This window comes from Antedon bifida, chromosome 5 (assembly GCF_963402885.1).
Source record: "Antedon bifida chromosome 5, ecAntBifi1.1, whole genome shotgun sequence".
Classification (NCBI taxonomy): domain Eukaryota; kingdom Metazoa; phylum Echinodermata; class Crinoidea; order Comatulida; family Antedonidae; genus Antedon; species Antedon bifida.
Window position 1 is genome coordinate 24,803,469 of NC_136230.1, and position 19,697 is coordinate 24,823,165.

The 19,697-nt window shown below is 32.1% G+C and overlaps 2 protein-coding genes across 3 annotated transcripts in view; one reads left to right on the forward strand and one right to left on the reverse strand.

Moving 5' to 3' along the window:
- Positions 1 to 1,102: 1,102 nt before the first annotated feature.
- Positions 1,103 to 19,667, reverse strand: LOC144841874 (sodium/bile acid cotransporter 7-like). Of its 2 annotated transcripts, XM_078698145.1 has the most exons (12): positions 19,533 to 19,667; positions 18,423 to 18,505; positions 17,485 to 17,621; positions 12,016 to 12,091; positions 9,010 to 9,048; positions 7,628 to 7,663; positions 6,099 to 6,182; positions 5,534 to 5,699; positions 4,948 to 5,073; positions 4,007 to 4,157; positions 2,011 to 2,077; positions 1,103 to 1,485 (listed from the first exon to the last, which is right to left on the reverse strand). In XM_078698145.1, the coding sequence occupies exons 1-11, from the start codon at positions 19,648 to 19,650 to the stop codon at positions 2,056 to 2,058; spliced, it is 1,038 nt and encodes a 345-aa protein (XP_078554271.1). In that variant the 5' UTR covers positions 19,651 to 19,667; the 3' UTR covers positions 1,103 to 1,485; positions 2,011 to 2,055. The 2 variants fall into 2 exon arrangements, with proteins under 2 accessions (XP_078554271.1, XP_078554270.1); XM_078698144.1 differs by lacking the exon at positions 2,011 to 2,077.
- Positions 2,126 to 19,697, forward strand: part of LOC144841873 (uncharacterized) — a 33,788-nt gene continuing 16,216 nt past the window's right edge. The window contains exons 1-2 of the mRNA XM_078698143.1: positions 2,126 to 2,147; positions 4,023 to 4,116. The gene's annotated coding sequence lies outside the window, so the exon portion shown is untranslated. The remainder of the gene's footprint in view (positions 2,148 to 4,022; positions 4,117 to 19,697) is intronic.

Sequence of the window (19,697 nt, forward strand, 5' to 3'; positions counted from 1 at the left end):
AATTTTTAGGAAGGGATTTTACTAGTAAAACAATTAATGAACCAAGGATTATGTTTATGTTTATATAGTAATGCGGTAGACAGCATCAGAACCCAACTGTACCTTAATATGGTGTCCCCCTAAATAGAGGTTGGCTGTAGTGTTAAATCACATTGCCTTCGTGCCTTCTTAATTGGGGTGCCTAATTAATAGGGGGTGCCTCTTTAATAGGAGTGCCTAATTAATAGGGGATGGGGGTGTCTCCTTAATAGGGGGTGTGTCCCTCGATAGGAGATGTGCCCTTAATAGGGGTGTCCCTTAATAGGAGTGTCCCCTAAAGTAGGTGTCTCCGGAACGAGAGGGTATACTGTATAGAACATAAGAAAAATATGGTAATCTTAGATTTTTGTTGCATACAACTTCTATATAATGTTCAGTAAAAATTGATATGAAGTATAATGATTACTGTTTTTTAATTTATGGTAGTGAATATTTAGATTTTATGAATAATGTATGTAAATAAATAAAAAATTTAATATATGTACAAATTAAAATAAAGCATGTATATTGATTATAACGAAACATAAATTCTAACTAAAAATGAGCTTAAAAAATTAAAATAATCAACTGTGTATTAAGTAATGTTTTATGTTGGTAAATGTTGTTTGTTTTATATTGGTCCATGTACCAAATAATAACATTTACAGTAGAACCTTTATTAAGGGGATGGTTTCAGGACCAACAAAGTGTCCCCTTAATAGGGGTACCCTTGAATAGGGGTTGGCCATAATTTAAAAAAAAGGAATAACAGTTTTACATAGCACAATAACTATCAAGTTTTTTTTAGGTGTTAACCTAATTTAAAGAGAATTTAAACCAAAAGAGAGATGAATTCTGAGAACTGTCAACAGAAAGGTAAGGGCTTTTATCAAATCTGTAATAAGAATTAGTTGAAAAACAGTATTTTGTTTTTTTGGAAATTTACTTTCCAGTAATACAAAACAGAAATGTTACTATGTAAAATAAATGCATAATAAAATTATGTAAGTAGCAACTTGAAATATAAATGATAAAATATAAGTATTTGCCACAAACAAGTGCTGAGCCGAGTACCCAAGTGAATAAAGCAGGGGATACGATGGAGTCTCAAACTGTGGCCATACAATCGGCACCGGTTAAAGGCTCTTTTCGACCACAGAATGGTGGTAGAACAAGTCCGCTTGGATAAATGGAGGTCTAGTGAACTGTGGCTGCCGTGGGTTCATAGAGGACCTAAATCCGAATTTCCTCAATTGAGTATAAATATTATGAAACAAACAACAATGAAAAAGCATGGACTAAATTGAAAGCAGTCTTTTTAGCATAAAGCACAATTTAAAGTTAATGATTTGGTCAAAATTATTTGGTCATACATGATTTGTTTTCTAAGATTATAATGATGTATCGGAGCCCAACGTTTTCTCATTTTCCTGTGTTTTCACTGAAACAAGTTCCGGCTTCGCATTCCTGAGAAAAAAACAACATTTGTGAATTAATAGTATAGTGAAAGATGAGGGAGTATCAGTTTAACAAAAACTTTTGAACAAATGGACTGTTTTGATATTATATTTGATAGTTAAAGGTTTGTGAACAGTATATATTTGTTATATTTCATATGTTACAAAGGAATAGCTGGTAGTGTACCACATGGCTCTGTTGCCAAATGCCATAAAAGCCAATGGTCTAATGGTTAGGACATCTGTATATCAAGCAGAGGGTTCTGAATCTTGGCTGGGGCGGCTAATTTATTGACAAGAGAACTCCTTTTTTAACCTCCTATAAGTTTATATCAAGATAATTTATGTTTATTTTTTATTTTATTTGACAATTTGAAAGTGAATGACTGCTACTAAATATGGTGATCAAATTTAAATTTTAATTAAATAATTATGATAGTTATTTGATTGTTTGAATTTAGATTGACAGAATGGAAAGAATCTTTAAATATTTCGATTAGTAATGATTTATAGAAACCAGTGCTATTCTACTTACAGAATGGGTTGGATGACAAGAAAGATAGAATGCAGCAAGGAAGGCTCACACCACACCAGTAGTGTTCCTTAAGAAAGAATAAATAACAACCAATCACCAAAAGTACAATACTACATACAGATAATTAGCATATCCAGGTATACATATTGAAATTACTTTAATTTATGCAGTCAATTCTGCAAAACTTGATACACAGGGATCAAGTCAAAATGATTCTACTGTAGTCACTGCAGTAACTACATGTTTAACTGCAGGAATGTAAGCAAACTGCGGTAGAATAATTTGACATAATCCCTTTAAGGGCCTTTAACACCTGATCCGGCACAGTTCCGATACAACAAATCTAACGCCAATGTTTCGTTTTCACGACGCTCCACGCGGCTATGCACCTATTGATATGCGCGTAGCCACGTGAAAACGAAACATTGACGTTCGATTGGATTTGCCGTCTCCAAACATTTGAATATTTGACTTGCACACCTGGAAGTGTTATCACTACAAAACTCTTTCTACAAAACAACCAAATTCTTCAGAATTCAGAAACCCTTAGCTTATGGACTAACACAAACATAATATGGAAACGATAATTGTGTAGTTGTGTATAATAAGCTTTCGATTTGCGAGCGACCAAGGACTGACCGCCAACCTAGATCAGGTCAATCGATGTGTTCTTAATCGTCACCTCGACCCAGAAACCATCACACCTGTGTCAAAGTGAGGAGAGAGGACACGCGTCCCAACATTCCTGCATTCGCACAATGGTGTAACAGTACAAAATCTCCTGGTTTTGCACTCCCAAGGGGCCTCCCAACGCATTGGGCAGCTCATGCTTTGGGCCCTTGACTTTAGCCAGTGTGCATGCGCACAATGAACTAACATGATGCAGTTTGGTCATCAGCCGTCGCAAATTGAAAGCTTAAAGAAATAATAGGAAGCCGATTAAAAAACCATTTATATTCCTGTTAAAATGTTTTTAACATTTGTACATTGACACTAAAGCTCTGTCTATACTATCAAAATAGTTTAACAAAAAAGATGTGTGACCAGATATGGTAGTGATATGTCATCATGTCACATCATCACATTTTTTTTCCACCTAAAGTTTGATAGCGTAGAAAGAGATTTATACCCTTCTGTAGGCCTAGCAAAAATCTAGAGTTTAAACACACACACACACTGGGGTGTTAAAGATGTATTGTCCCTTTGTCAAATTCCAAAAAAATAAAAGATTTTAAAAAAAAGTGGGTCATTTTGAAGTATCATAATAGTTATTAACTTTCACCAAAAATTAGTCGGAAAAAAAATAATTTAACTGAAATACAGACTTTTTTTGGTTCAAAAAATAACTTTGACTTCCAGTCAAAGTTTTCGATCAAAACATATCTCATAATGCAACGCGCTTATTTGGCTACTCTGTATGCATAATCATAAACTTCCTCGCGATCTGTGTGAAAACACCTTCTCAACCGTGACGAGTTGTAAACAATCCTAATTAGCATCATGCATAATGTATAATCATGGTTTGAAATCTTTGTTTACTTTCGCTCGCGACGATTTTCCAGACGAAATGTAATCAAATTAATTTACCTGTTAATTACGTAAACCTGTTGTTTTTGGCTTGAATTTTCGACTGAAAGTGAATAACTTTAATATTACTTTGATATGGCCAATTTAAATTTAGAATATTCTGACCTTCATTTTTTTGTGTTTCAAGGGACAATACATCTTTAACATCTACATTTTGTATCCCTGTATGTGTAAACTCTGAAGTTTTGCTAGGAAATGTGGAAGGGATAGAAGTGTCTTGAATTATTACATAGTGAGCATTAGTAAACATGTTTGAGTGTACATTTATTTTTGTGTGGACAATTTGATAACAAACACAACTAAAAACCGAATACAATAACAGATTTAACACAAAAAAGGGGGTTTTAGGTTAAAGCGGAGTTTAATCAAATAAAGTAAACACAAAAAATAAAATACTAAATATTCAAACCTTGATTTGATTGCAGTTGTCATCCAGTGTTTGATGGTGTTCACCAGGAATCCACCGAGTAAGATCTGAGTTGGATGGTAGACCAGTAGTGGAATGGATATCAAAGAGAGGTAGTCGTAACCAGCATAAATTATCTTCAACATTGGTATACCTATATTAAATATGAAAAACATGACAATGACAATCTACTATGCCGAACGATTCTTTTTGCACTATTTAGGGAACACTCTTATTTAGGGAACACTCTTATTGACAGGACACTTTCCAGTGAAATGAACAAGGGGCAATATATTCTTTAACACTATAGCAAACCTATGGAGACAGCTTGGGATACTTTGCATCTTTCTCATGTACACAGTATTTCATCCATCTCATCCTCTGTCTCCCTCTATATTTATTTGTAAATTTATAAATTGTTGGTTCAGTATACATGCACAAATTGTGCATGTACACAAAAAAAAACAACTATTTGAATGGTTGCTTACGAGAGGTAAATTGGGGGAGAGAGAGAGAGAGAAAAATTTGTATGATTCTGTGGGTTTTTACTCATGGGAGAATGGCCATACAAGTAGTATTTATGAAATAATATTATAAATGTTATGTAATTTTTTTTTAAAGTAGGGATCATGTACCTAGAGAGGTAAAAACCTCAGTGAGGGTGTGAACAAAATGAAATAGGACTATAAGGTGCTCATATGTATTTTTTTATGCGTGCTATGTTGAAATCAGGCTGGGAGAAGACCTTAAAATAATAAGATTTAAAGACGTTTGGAAAACTTTGCATGTGAGCGTGACTGTCCATCTCCATCTAGCACAATTTTTAAATTTATCAATCAACCATCAACACCAACATTCAACCTATGTAAATATTGATGAAATATGGATTTGAATAGTTTTATTTTATCCTCATTTTGCAATCACCTGGCATTTACCTTACTTACCCAATGTCAAAGACTTGTGTGTTGCACAGTACATGATAGTCACTGTATCCCCAGGTTCAAAACCTAGCCTAGGGTGCTTTGATAGGAAGAATGCTAGGCTTATCAAAAATACTTGTAATGAAAATACTATGAAGAAAAAAAGAAGTCTCTGTTAATATCTAACAACATTTTTATTTAAGCGAATACAGTGTTCAACTGGTTGTAAACTTTTACGTTCATTCCATTTCATTGTAAAAATTGAAAACCATTCTCCTGATAGAACATTTCAACAACTACTACTACTGTCTAGTGTGGCATTACGTTTACAATGATCAGTTGATTGTCGGCTAGAAGGGGATACAGGCCTGGGGTCCAGGGGCCTGCTTAAAGACCTGGTTGTGCGCAGCATGAAGCCCTGATGGGGCCCGGAAACAAAGCCCTAAAGGCAGCGCACTTCCAGTGTTAAGAATGGAAATTCAATGCTTATATATATATTATAGGCTAACATTTTGAGTTCATATCAACCAAAATTGCAAAATCTCTTTTTTACAGGCATCTTCTATGTGATATTATTTTTATTTTTAACAAACTGAAGAATTGTTCTTACCAATTACAGCTATTGCAGCTAAACTGTATCTGTCCATTTCTAAAGCAGGATTTGAGAATGTGTCACAAAAGGTCGTGTAGATAATCAGGAGTAGAACGCCTTGCCCTACCTGACCAAAGGGGGGCTTGGTTCGCTCTAACCATTCTTTAATGTATCGACGACTTATCTACAAGAGAATGAATAATAATCATTAACTTCAATAATAATAAATACATTTTCAAAATCCATTTGAATTTTCACTAAATACACCTCAACAATTTGCATGTTAAGCAACCCAACCACTTTGAAATAGTGTAGGCATGTAGGCATTGAGCTGATGGGTTTTATTCCTTTTCCAAGTAGCCCATGCTCTTATTTGAGTGGGAATGGTAATGTCAGCTTTCACATCGCACCTGGATTCAGTTCGGCGCCCTGAGAAAAATATTGCGAGCGTTGAGCGTGCTTTCACATCGTGCATGAATTTGTTTTTCAAGTTTCAATCATGCTCACTGTTGATTGTCAGAAGCAAAAAAATTGTACGATTTCAGGAAACAAATGGCCTCTTCATCTATTTTATCTAACTTACCTGACCAATGATGAGAGGAACAACAACAGTCATAGTTAGTGTCATAAATACAGAACTATATGGAACTGTTGAAGAAGAGCCAAGCTAAAAAATAACAAATTTATTGATTTAAGTCATTACAAAATTGATCCATTTCCTACAAATTTTTTTCGAGCCATTTAAAATATCATATTGATTCATGCATATAGAACTCTTATTGAACTCTTTTTTTTTACTTATTCTGGAGAAATTTCTTTAAACTTTTTACATTAATTAAATTTAAGTAATCATAAACACACACCATAATATATGTTAGTTAGTCAATTATGTTTACTATAGGTTATTACATTAATCGAGTTTAGAATATCAGTAGCACTAAAAAAAATGTAATGACACGATATTCTCATTAAAAAATGTATTTCCTGTGTTATTCACAATATAATTTATGCGAGAAACTTTGAGCAACGCTATCCATCCACCGTAACATGCGCTTTTTATTTTTAACAAATCAATCAACATTTTATCTAATTTTATTGCGTTCGCAGCGAAGACCCTGGTTCCGTAATTCCAAACACGTATGAAAATGTTATAGTCATTGACGAAAATGCACATGACTGTCATGTCAAAATGTTTGAATCGTGTCGCGTAATTTGTTTCCGAGTTTGACAAATGATAAAGTCGCCCCCATCTTAATGATTAATTTCCTTATAAATTTATAATGACGATATTAACAGACTTACAAACGCAAGAAGCATCATTTTCTTATCGCCTTTACGTAACCATCAGTATTTAAAATTTATGAGTATCAAGCGATTTCCCTCGGTAAAATCGTTCACGCGCAGCGCTTTTTCCCCCAAAGAAACTATTATTTGTTTTAATCTGGTCCTCCTTCAGGTCTAGTATAACACATACTTTACAAAAGCCACTCAACTACAGCGTCGCTAAACTTAAAACTGCACGCTGATTTTTGTTGAATTGACTATGAATAAATATGACATTAATTATACATTTATTAGTTTCTTGACTTTTGTAATAAAGTTTGAAAGCGAACACAGAAAAACAAACTTTTATGCAGACACAAACACCCTGACTTGAGTTTGTAAATACTAATTTAACCTATATTTAACTAAGGTCAAGAAATATATTACAAATATACAGTAATTCAATAACAAAAATTGGTTAGGATGGCAGGAAGATGCCTTTAAATTTTATTTTAAAGCATCTCAATATGTTTTCACAGAAGTGTAATATAACATGTTTACAAAAGGAAGTGTGTACTTTGACCTAATTTAAAGGTTTGTTACCAGGCACCAACAAAACTGGATGGAGACTATATTATATTTGAGACTATATTATATTTGTATACTAGAAATTATTTCGCCTCTAACTGTTTATAGAATCGTCGTTTTGTACAATAAAATGTATTAATGTACTGTAAATATATTAGAGATAGATGGATGCAAAAAAACTGTGACAACAATAAAAATAAGAGTGGCTCCAAATAAGGACCACTTCAATATAAAATTTACTTATTTTTACATAATACTTACAAATAATAACAGCAATAGTGGTGTTACAAATATTCCCTGAAAAGATTAAAGATTAATTTTATAATATTAAATCAACTATTTTTATTATTAGGAAAAAACAAAGGCAGTAGAACACCTATTAATCGAATGGTTATCTTTAAGACCAAACAAGTGTATCTTTAATAGAGGTTGGCTGCAATTGTAGAAACATGTATTTCCCCTTGTTGTTTAACAGGTTTGAAGCTCTGTCTACACTATCAAACTTTATGTGACAACAAAATGTGATGTGCCCATATTAGACATGATGATGTCATATCACTTACCATATTTGGGCACATCACACTTTTGTGATTTTCACCATTTCACCATTTATTTCGATGGTCTTTTTATAAGTGAAATCCTTATTTTTGGGGGTTTTTTTCTAAAGAAGTAATTAACTTGATTAAAACTACAAAATGACCTATTCAAAGTTTCATTGTATTAATATTCATTGTTTTTTTGGGACAATACATCTTTAACTTTACAAAGTCCAACTTGGCTTTGTGCTACTCCATATATAATTTTAACTATCCACCAGTGTGCTAAGTGTCATTAACATGAATTAATAAAATCCCACACACAACTTAGTCTATTAAAGCTGGTTCCCAACGATATTAATTTGGTTATGAACCGTCTATTATTCTCCAATGAAAATCAATTATTGGGTTATAATATTTCATTAGAATCAGATGATTTTCCCAACTCCCTACTCAATAAAAAAACACAAGTTTTAATCTAAAGAGACCAATTATAGGCGCGAAAAAAAGAAATTCAGTAGGGGACACATATTATAAAGCTTTTGTGATGCTAAATGGGGCGTAATGTACAAGGACTTTCATCCGTCAGCACTTCACAGTATAAAAAACTTGTAATCACTCGTTCGTTAAACTTTTTTATGTGCTGAGGCCCACTTTATTTGACCAAATTACTCCTCAAAAAATGCTAATTAAAATTATCAGTTGCTCAATTTCTCAAAGATCTATATCTGGACAGATGGAAAAATGATTAATGAAAACCTTTATCAACTTTTATATTTGTTTATTTTTACTTTTAAAAAGTTTGTTAATTAGTTAACAATAAGTTTAATAGTGCTGACTGATTTAGCATTTCTAAATTGGGAATATTTTTGTTTTTAAACTAAAAAAATTAAGAAGGGAATTTTCCTGCTTTTAATGTATAAAAATAACAAATAATTGGAATGTTTTCAGGTATTTGAATTTAGAAAAAAAATCAATAAAACATTTTTAATTGATGTCATAGTATTGCTATTTCAGCACAGTATATCTTTTCTTTATAGTTTTTTCCTTTTATTATTTTAATTTCGACACAACAAATATTACAGAAGTAACCAAAACAGAACTTACTAAGAAACTTCCAAATGCTGAATTGAAAATTGCTGCAGCCTGGAAAAGAAATTAACTATAATTAATAAAACAAATAAAATTAAAATATATTTTATAGTATTGTATTTTTCTGCTCTTGATTTTATCTCAAAATAAGTATTTTAAATTAATTATCAGTTAATTATTTTTGAATTTTTAAAAGTTCAAGGTCATAAAAATAAAAAGGCTTCTTAATTATCATTTGAAAAATATAATTAGTAACAGCTGAAACAAGAAAAAAAAACAAAAGAACAAAAACAAATTAATTTTTGATAAAAAAGTTTATTTTTTCTCTTTTGTGGGGGCAACCCACTTTTAATTCATATTGTACGATTTGTCAATTTTACACGTGAAAACAAAACTTAAGAGTGTAAAAATATAGCAGGACCATAAAATATAATATAGTATTATTAGTATTAAGTTGTGTATTCTTGGGCATTGGATATCTTAAAACTGGAGTATACAATTTTGGCCTGTGTGAACTTTAAAGAACACAGTGCATCTATCGGAAGAGTTAGGAGACATGGTACGGGATACCCCACTGGTCTCGTCTCAATTAATCTCTTAATTAATTATTAATTTGCATATAGGTGTTTTAACAATTATTTTCACTTTAAAAATATATATAACATTAATTAATGTTAGACCTGATGAAGGAATAGTGTTTCTGACATTTTGATTTAGCTTTCTGCTTATTTTACTGTGTTTGTATCTTCCTTGAGATCCAGTCACTTATTTATACCCACAGCATTATTATTTTCAGTAATATGCCTTTGATTTAATTAAATAAACATTACTTTTAGAGATATAAATACAAAATGTATTAAAATAGGAAACAATATCCTTTTTTCTATCTTTCCTCTCTTAAATTACTTAAGTATTTTATTATAAAACTGACAGACTAAACAGTGTACAATGATTGATGGCTAAAAATATATAGGATTTATTCCTGTTACTTAATTGCAGACTAGAGATGCTTCTCATTCACTTAGAAAATAAAAATTAATAATTAATACATAGAAAGATATTGTGTATAGAAAGGCTCATCAAAAATTAACCTTATCATCTAAAATTTATACTCCATTGGTCATTATTTGTAGATGTCAGTTCCCTATTGATGACATTCTTCACATCTGGAGAAATAATTATTACTTAACGATATTTTAAAAACTTTTTGATAGATTTCAGAGGTGTTAACTACTGTAGGTTTATGGAAGACTAGTATTGTTAAAAATAATTATTTGTAATAATTATTTTTGTTAATGTTCTTTTTAAGTTTTGATTGATTACAGATATTAAACTAAGTTTGTTTCCTTCAATATTATCATTTTATTTTTAATATATTAATGGTATACTATATTGCTTTAAACAAATAATGTTATTTCTAAAACGTGATTCCCACTAGAATGCAACACAACGTAACGCAGCGACGTATCAACGCAAGGTTCTGTATTGCTTAACAGTGCTGCAAAGTCACAGGTTTGATTTCACGCAGGCGGGGGAAAACACAATTATCGGAAGGGCATTTTCTTACGTACGTTGGGTAGGTTGCGTTACGTTGCGTCGCTAGATGGGAACCAAGCTTTAACCACTAAGCCATTTTTTCATGCATTGGTGAAACAGGTCAACATTTCCACCAACTGCATGTAAAACCTAAAAAAATGAAAATTCTCATATCCTTGAACCTTAAAAATATATTGTTCCTTTTGAAAAAACAATTGTTAAAAATGTTTTTGTTGAATATGCCATTTTAATGTCACATACTAGTTATTCACATTGACCAAAAACTGGATAATTATTTACTTGAAAAACTGTGATTTAAAGCAAAAAAATTGTGTTTTTGGTTGAATTTAATTACTTTATTGTCTTTTTAGTAATATCTTATTTCCCTGTTTTTTTTTCTAAAGAAGTGATTAACTTTATTAAAACTATGGCCTAATCAAAGTCTGATTTTATGAATTTTCCTTTTTTTGTGGGACAATACATCCCTAAATGGTTTCCCTCATTGTGAAAAAGCTTGTAATGAGTTGTGTGGAAAATCAAAAAAGTTCTTTATATGGGAGAACCATCTTTCAACAAACAATGCGATCTATCCAAACTTCCATGCTAATAACTTTAACCAATTCATTACTTTTTAAAATGAATTGAATTTATTCAAGCATGTTTCAATTATAAATATACTATTGTTGTAGGAGATTTAGAAAAAATGTTTGTATATTTTCAATAAATTCTTATAATTAATTCTCACAATTTAATTAATTATACTTACAAATCCTACAGTCTAGACTAAGCATATTGAATATGTACAGTAAGGTAACTAATGAATTAATAATTAAGTTAATTAATTGGGTGTGAAACATAGTATACAGTAATAATAAGTAGAAAACAGATATGTGTATAAACCTATTTAAAATGTCTGTTATTCAGATACCATGTAAATACAATACATCATTCAATTCAACTTTTGATAATGAAATAAACTTTATTTTTCCATTGAAAAAAACTTTCTTTTATACCCCCTTCCCTGTGACATCATCATTGGACTTGGTTCCCACTGGAATGCAACGCAAGGACGTTAACGCAACGCAAGTAGTTTGACCAATTGCAAATGTCAGCGTCTATGTCCATGTGCTGTGTCCTAGTGGAAACCAAGCCTTAGATAGGTTTTATATTATTATTAGACTGATCATCGGTTTCTGGATTAAAGTCCTATGTTAAGATTAATTGCAGTGGCAGATTCAGAATTTTTAAATTGGGGGAGGGGGGCCTAGTGCCTAAAAATGGTGAAATGAGGGGCTGAGCTTAATTTAATGTCCTATCTTTTGCATTACAAATCACGAAATTTAGGGGGACCCCGGGCCGGATGGCTACCCCCCTGGATGCGCCCCTGAATTGATCCTTGTAATCAGCACATTTTATAGATTCTTTTTGTTTGTTTTGCATTCCCTTTTAGCTATGTATTGTGTGTTGTATTTTTATAATACTTACTTCATTTCCTCCGACTGCTTTTGTTAGGATGACTGCTGACGACACAGGAGGGGGCATACATCCGACAACTTGCAACCTTAAAAAGTTAAAAAGGAAGTAAGGGGCCTGATATGACATAGGTAGGGGCAGGTAACCGTTAAAAGAACTATAAATAAAAGGGCTTGATATAACACATGTACATTTTGTTTTTACATTTATTTCATTTACATAAATATCTATTAACAATATAAATAATAGCATTGTAAATAGCACAGTGGCTAGCATAAGCATCATTCATTTTTTTTCTCCTCTTTAATTTTTTAATACAGTTTTTTTTTTCTTCTTTACTTTTTTAACCACAGAGCATTTTCACGAGACTATATAACACAGGCAGATTTAGGATGTTGGGAAACATGTGAGAATCAGGTGGAGGGTGGGGCGCTGTTGTGTTGTGGGAGGATGAAAATGAATGGGGATCTGGGGTCCTCCCTTTATTTGTTTCAACTTAAAAAAGGGCGGATTTGATCTGCTTAATAATAATTGTATTTTGAATTTTAAAAATAACTAGACATGAAACTCGTCACTTTGACGAGTTAGTTATCCGCACCACGACAAACGCCACGTGCACGTCATACGTTGGAATATTGCACACAGATAAAGATTATGGCATTATGACAAGAACTGAAGAATATGACATGCTGTTAGTGCTGAATTTTGTGTCATATAGTATATACATGCAAACAGTATAAGCTGTATACATATTACATACAGTGTAGAATAGGTGAAATTACGGGACCCGCCATTTATTCCAATTTTTAACATGGCGACGGTATCAAAATGAAACACTTAGATAGCAATTTCAGAAGGAAATTATCTCAGGAACAACATATTAACGTGTAGAAGAAATTTGAATACGTAAAATATAGATGCGCACCCTTTTAAATGTGATGAACTATTACGCAAAATATGAAAATACGACTTTTTTTATTCAACTGGCCATATGATGACGTCACAACATCCGATTGGCAAAATGTTTACATGAATTCGTATCTACAATCCAATAGCTTCCAGAAAACGTTTTAATCGTGATTATCACATTTTATTTTTACGAGCTATTACAGATTAAAATTTACTGTAAAGATGAAATTAATGACCCACGTAATTAAAATTTTTAGGCATGATGACGTCATAAAAATTAAAATATTTTTATCTCATGCTAAAGAAAGTTGATTGACCTACACAATATATAAATGTAGGAGAAAAAGGAATACAGATAAGCGCGATGCGCTCCATTGAATGTGATGAGCAATAACGAAAGAGACAAAAATCCTATATTTTACATTCGTGTGGCCATACGATGACGTCACAATGTTTTTTTAGCCTTATTGATGCATGATCCGATATCTACAACTCATCAACTTCTAGATTTTGTAATAAAAATAAACGGTTAACGGTTTACTTTAGAAACTATGACTGTTTAAAAAAAGACATAATTTTGACGATTTTTTAAGCTTTTTCATAAAAAACGCGCACGAATTGTCTAATTCAACGTGTTCGTATGGCGTTATTTAAACTGGAAAAGGTCTAAATTGTTTTCAAAATCACTGGGAAAGGCTTGAAAAATATAATTCAAGAGAAAAAAATATGTTTTTAACGCTATGTGCGCACCGCGCGCATAAAAAATTGCGCGCCCGTGGGAATTTTTGACATGCTCAAAATGACAAGAAACGCGTAAAAAGTTGATTAGAAATTAATTTTGCGCATTTTGAAATTTTAAATGCGCGTGCGCGCGTAACTTCTTGTCAAACATGCCATTTTTAATCCGTAGAAAGTTTGCCCCTGATATGACTTAAATTTTGTCAAAGTGTCAATACTAAATGACTTTTGGTTTTTAATCTATGATCAATCATTGAAATTCATAAAATTGCGCATAAGTCACGTTGCGCAACTATGACGTCATTCAAAAATAGGAGGTGCACAACTTCACGTAAATGCCCATATGTTGTCAAAGTTATGAAATGTTATGTTTACACATTTTAGAGGAACACGACTCACAAAAAGGAAGGAAGGAAAGAAGAACTAGACATGAAACTCGTCACTTTGACGAGTTAGTTATCCGCACCACGACAAACGCCATGTGCACGTCATACGTTGGAATATTGCACACAGATAAAGATTATGGCATTATGACAAGAACTGAAGAATATGACATGCTGTTAGTGCTGAATTTTGTGTCATATAGTATATACATGCAAACAGTATAAGATACATATTACATACAGTGTAGAATAGGTGAAATTACGGGACCCGCCATTTATTCCAATTTTTAACATGGCGACGGTATCAAAATGAAACACTTAGATAGCAATTTCAGAAGGAAATTATCTCAGGAACAACATATTAACGTGTAGAAGAAATTTGAATACGTAAAATATAGATGCGCACCCTTTTAAATGTGATGAACTATTACGCAAAATATGAAAATACGACTTTTTTTATTCAACTGGCCATATGATGACGTCACAACATCCGATTGGCAAAATGTTTACATGAATTCGTATCTACAATCCAATAGCTTCCAGAAAACGTTTTAATCGTGATTATCACATTTTATTCTTACGAGCTATTACAGATTAAAATTTACTGTAAAGATGAAATTAATGACCCACGTAATTAAAATTTTTAGGCATGATGACGTCATAAAAATTAAAATATTTTTATCTCATGCTAAAGAAAGTTGATTGACCTACACAATATATAAATGTAGGAGAAAAAGGAATACAGATAAGCGCGATGCGCTCCATTGAATGTGATGAGCAATAACGAAAGAGACAAAAATCCTATATTTTACATTCGTGTGGCCATACGATGACGTCACAATGTTTTTTTAGCCTTATTGATGCATGATCCGATATCTACAACTCATCAACTTCTAGATTTTGTAATAAAAATAAACGGTTAACGGTTTACTTTAGAAACTATGACTGTTTAAAAAAAGACATAATTTTGACGATTTTTTAAGCTTTTTCATAAAAAACGCGCACGAATTGTCTAATTCAACGTGTTCGTATGGCGTTATTTAAACTGCAAAAGGTCTAAATTGTTTTCAAAATCACTGGGAAAGACTTGAAAAATATAATTCAAGAGAAAAAAATATGTTTTTAACGCTATGTGCGCACCGCGCGCATAAAAAATTGCGCGCCCGTGGGAATTTTTGACATGCTCAAAATGACAAGAAACGCGTAAAAAGTTGATCAGAAATTAATTTTGCGCATTTTGAAATTTTAAATGCGCGTGCGCGCGTAACTTCTTGTGAAACATGCCATTTTTAATCCGTAGAAAGTTTGCCCCTGATATGACTTAAATTTTGTCAAAGTGTCAATACTAAATGACTTTTGGTTTTTAATCTATGATCAATCATTGAAATTCATAAAATTGCGCATAAGTCACGTTGCGCAACTATGACGTCATTCAAAAATAGGAGGTGCACAACTTCACGTAAATGCCCATATGTTGTCAAAGTTATGAAATGTTATGTTTACACATTTTAGAGGAACACGACTCACAAAAAGGAAGGAAGGAAAGAAGAATAATACAGAAAAAAAATATTGATCTCATACAATTACAAGGAGTTATCCGCTTGGTATACCAAGCGGATAACTAATAATACAGAAAAAAAATATTGATCTCATACAATTACAAGGAGTTATCCGCTTGGTATACCAAGCGGATAACTAAATATTTATTTTACCTATCAACAGTATATCTAAAGTTATTTATTTTAATAGTAAACAAAAAAGAATTAGAATTGGTATTAATAATAATGTATTTTGTGTCCATATAATAAATTAATAATTATGACAGGAAAAATGAAAATCAATTTGTATAATATTACCATTCATTAATTTAAATTAATGAAATGATGAGAATGAAGATAAAAATGTCAGCGAAGATTATATCATCTTAATGGCCAAAAGTGAGAAGAATTTTAAGGAGTGAAGTAAGTCAAGCATAACGACAAGAATAAACTCAACTTTGCTTTGTTTAATATAAATTAATGTTCATGATTAGAGGTCATTGAACTTTGCTACAAACAAAAGAAATCTGCCCAGCCATCCATTTAAAAAAAAAACTAATAACCTATTAAAATGGGTTAATAAGTAGGCCTACACAAACAATTTAGTACAAAATTGTCAATTTTCATCTAAATAACCGTCGCAGTTGATAAACTTAACAGATTTGTGAAAATGATGCTACAAAGTCATTGTTTTAAACATTTTAACCTCATTTTAACCTACTTATTCCTAAAAAACTCACACAAACCTGAGAACAGTTTTGATGGGGATAACAGGTTGTTGGCTGGAGTTAACCTATTCCCTTTTTATACATTTCATCATTTTAATCATTTAAACGTTTTATATGTGCTACAGTATGAATAAGAACTACGGTGCTGGGGTGTACTCCAAAATGTAAAACAGTCGACGATATGCGCTTTGATTTTATTTTTAATCAAAACTGTATTTTGTTACAGAAGACAAAATACCATGACATAGAATGTATGCTATGCAGGGCCGTAGCCACCAGTACGGTAGGTAAGGTTTCAACCTGACCACTTTTTCACTAAATTCTTTAGGGCTGTAGCCAGCATGAGGCAGACAAGACCCTCGTCTAGTCTGAAATTTTCAATTTTCACTACCCACCCAAATTCCCCAGAAGAGATCATCATATTTGATATTATTAATTATATTTAAAGCATCTTTGCCTCGTCTGTTTTTAACCTCTCACTATGGCCTTGGGTCTTTGACAAGACAGTGGTTTGAACAGAGATGGTTCCCTTTTCTTTCAACAACTGCACCACTTTATTTCTTGTGGCTACATCACTGCTATGACTGACGTGAATTTGTGTCTATTAGTATTAACACGCTGTCATAATTATATAGGATAATACTGTAGCAGAAGTGATCAGGAACAGGAACTATTTGACTGTTCTGTTTTTATTAAATCGCACAGCAGTGCAAGTAGAGGCCAACTCAGAAAGCGTTGTTCGCCGAGGCCCGACGTGTCGTCTCATTGGAGAAAGTTAAGTTCTCGCGATGACCTACAAACTACGCCCAACGCTATCACAAGACAACTCGTTTCGTCGTGATTTATTTCAGACAGCACCGACAAGTCAAGATGTTTTTTTGGGCCTCCTTGTATGAGGCTGTCGAAGTTTGCCTTTAGATATGGCCATTTGATATGAAAAATGTTTATAAAATTGATCGTAAAATTACACCAAGGATGTTGCAAAACTTCAGATGTTTATCCTCTGATGAAGTAATAATGTAGTCGTAAGTAACATTAAGGAAATTGCTTCCAACAAAAAATGAAGAGAAATAAAAAGGGAAAAAAGTGCATCACAAATTATAAACACATGTCAATGACTTCATTAGCTATTAAATAAAAAGTTCAAATGTGGTAAAAACATTAAAAAAGTTTTTGTTTTCTTACCCATTTAAAAGATGTTCATTGATAGAAGTTAAAGACAAAAGTTGAACGAGAAGCCATACAAAGCATGGTACAAAAATTAATGTGAACGATTGTACAAATATATGCAACTTCACTTGTAATAAAGCACTTTTTAAGTCCTGTATTAAATGGAAAAGGAATATAATTTTAAGAATAATTATTTTATAGAAGCATTACCATCTCTTTCAATTGAAATTAATTGATGTTTTGTAATTTAGTATCTGGGGCAAGGAAGGTTAGGTAAATGGTATAATAAAGTAAGCCAGAAGACGTTCGTCCAAATCCCTAAGGATTATTATATTTTGTAATTTAATAGTACCTGGTGTAAATGATATGTGTACACTTAAGTTCAAGGGTCCAGATCTCAAATTTAATCAATTTCCGTAGTAAATAGAAAATGAAAAAAGATGAGCATACCCAGAATTACTTTTTGACTCAACAGCTGCATAGGAAAAAAAGGGTCGAAATGAAAGTTAATCTGCCCAGTATACGAATGTACTGTATTTTGTTGTGTGGATACTGTAGTTTGACCATAAATTTAGACTGAATCATATGTGTGCATAGTTTGTTTTCCTGTAGGGTATAATTTCCGTATTAATTATGTTCGTTCCTGAGAACTCTGTCTATGGTATAGTATGTAGTGCAAATATAAAAGGTAAGCAAAAAGGCATGGGTTCAAATCGGACTTGAGGATATTATGCAGATTAGTGGATATTATGCAGATTAGTGGATCTACGATAAAAATGGAATAATATTAATCAATATAATATAATATTATTTAAAAATTAATATAATTTTTATTATGATAATACTTGTATTGATTTGTTATATATAATTTACACATTCTAAATGGCACAATTAAATAATGTATAGAAGATTTTAAAAAAAAAGTCTCTATAAAATATAAAAATCAAACAAACCTCTGTCCGCAAAGAAAGACCGCTGTTAAAGAAGATGAATGAAACTGCCAAATATTTTACAGTAATTTCTGGTCTCAAAATTCCTTCAATGAAAACAAAATATTCAGAAATATTTGTGATAAGAAATGTAAACTACATTAAACACATTTCATTTTACTTTTCTAATTCTTTTAAAAATGTGATACCACAGTAGTACAGTAACCCCAACATCCAGGATCAATTGCACTTCACTGCCATGAAGGCCTAGATGTCTCAACCATAGATATAGTACAGTATTAGGTCGTCAATTTCAATGTTAACACGCAGTTCAATGCAATTCTTCATGGAAGAGGGGACCACATAATGTCGCAACTGGGATTGACCATGATTCGATATTCTAGTTAATGTTCCCTACACAGTCGCTCAATACGCCTATGTTACAAGCGTATTAACACATCAACATATTCTAAACGATCCTCTTATTCAAAAACTCTAGATAATTTACCAAATAATTATTCATTTCATTGCGATTAACAATATAATTATACTGATTTATTTCTTTGTAAAACAATATTTTACAAAGAAATAAATCAGTATAATTATATTATTATTTCAACAATAACACCTACTTTTTGTATATCATTATGTAATCAAAAAAAGAGGTAATCAATGATTTTGGGGTTTAAATCAGAAACCAAAGATGATGAACCAAAACAATATAATATGCAAAGAATATGCACATGTATAATCATTACGTGGGTTGAATGACTTTGGGGCACAACGCTTCTGAGAAGTAAGAATAAATAGATGGTGTGGTTTAGTTTTACTATATCAGTAGATGGTAGAAAAAACAAATGTCAAAGTATACAGATATGAAGATAAAGCTAAGATCTCTAACCATATTTTAATAATTCAACAGTTAAAGCCTAATATTAATTTACAGAAATGCTAGGCCTTGCATGGACGAAATTGATAGATTAAAGCGACCGGTTTAAGGCCGCACTTATTCATTATTCACGGTCAGTCGCCACGTCAACAACAAACGTACACAATCAAAACACAGCCTTCGTTTTACTAATAAATTCGAGGTATAAAGAACAGTTAAATACAGCCAAACGGTGTCATAAATACCTCCTTTTACACCTATAACTGGTGCTAATTTCGCTAACGAAATTACCACAACTATACCGATCAGGAACCAATTCTTTTTTATTTTGTCCAAAAATACCATTTTGATCGGAATTTTCATTCATCACATAGGAATCGTCGTCTGCTAAAACTTCTTTGGCACTACAA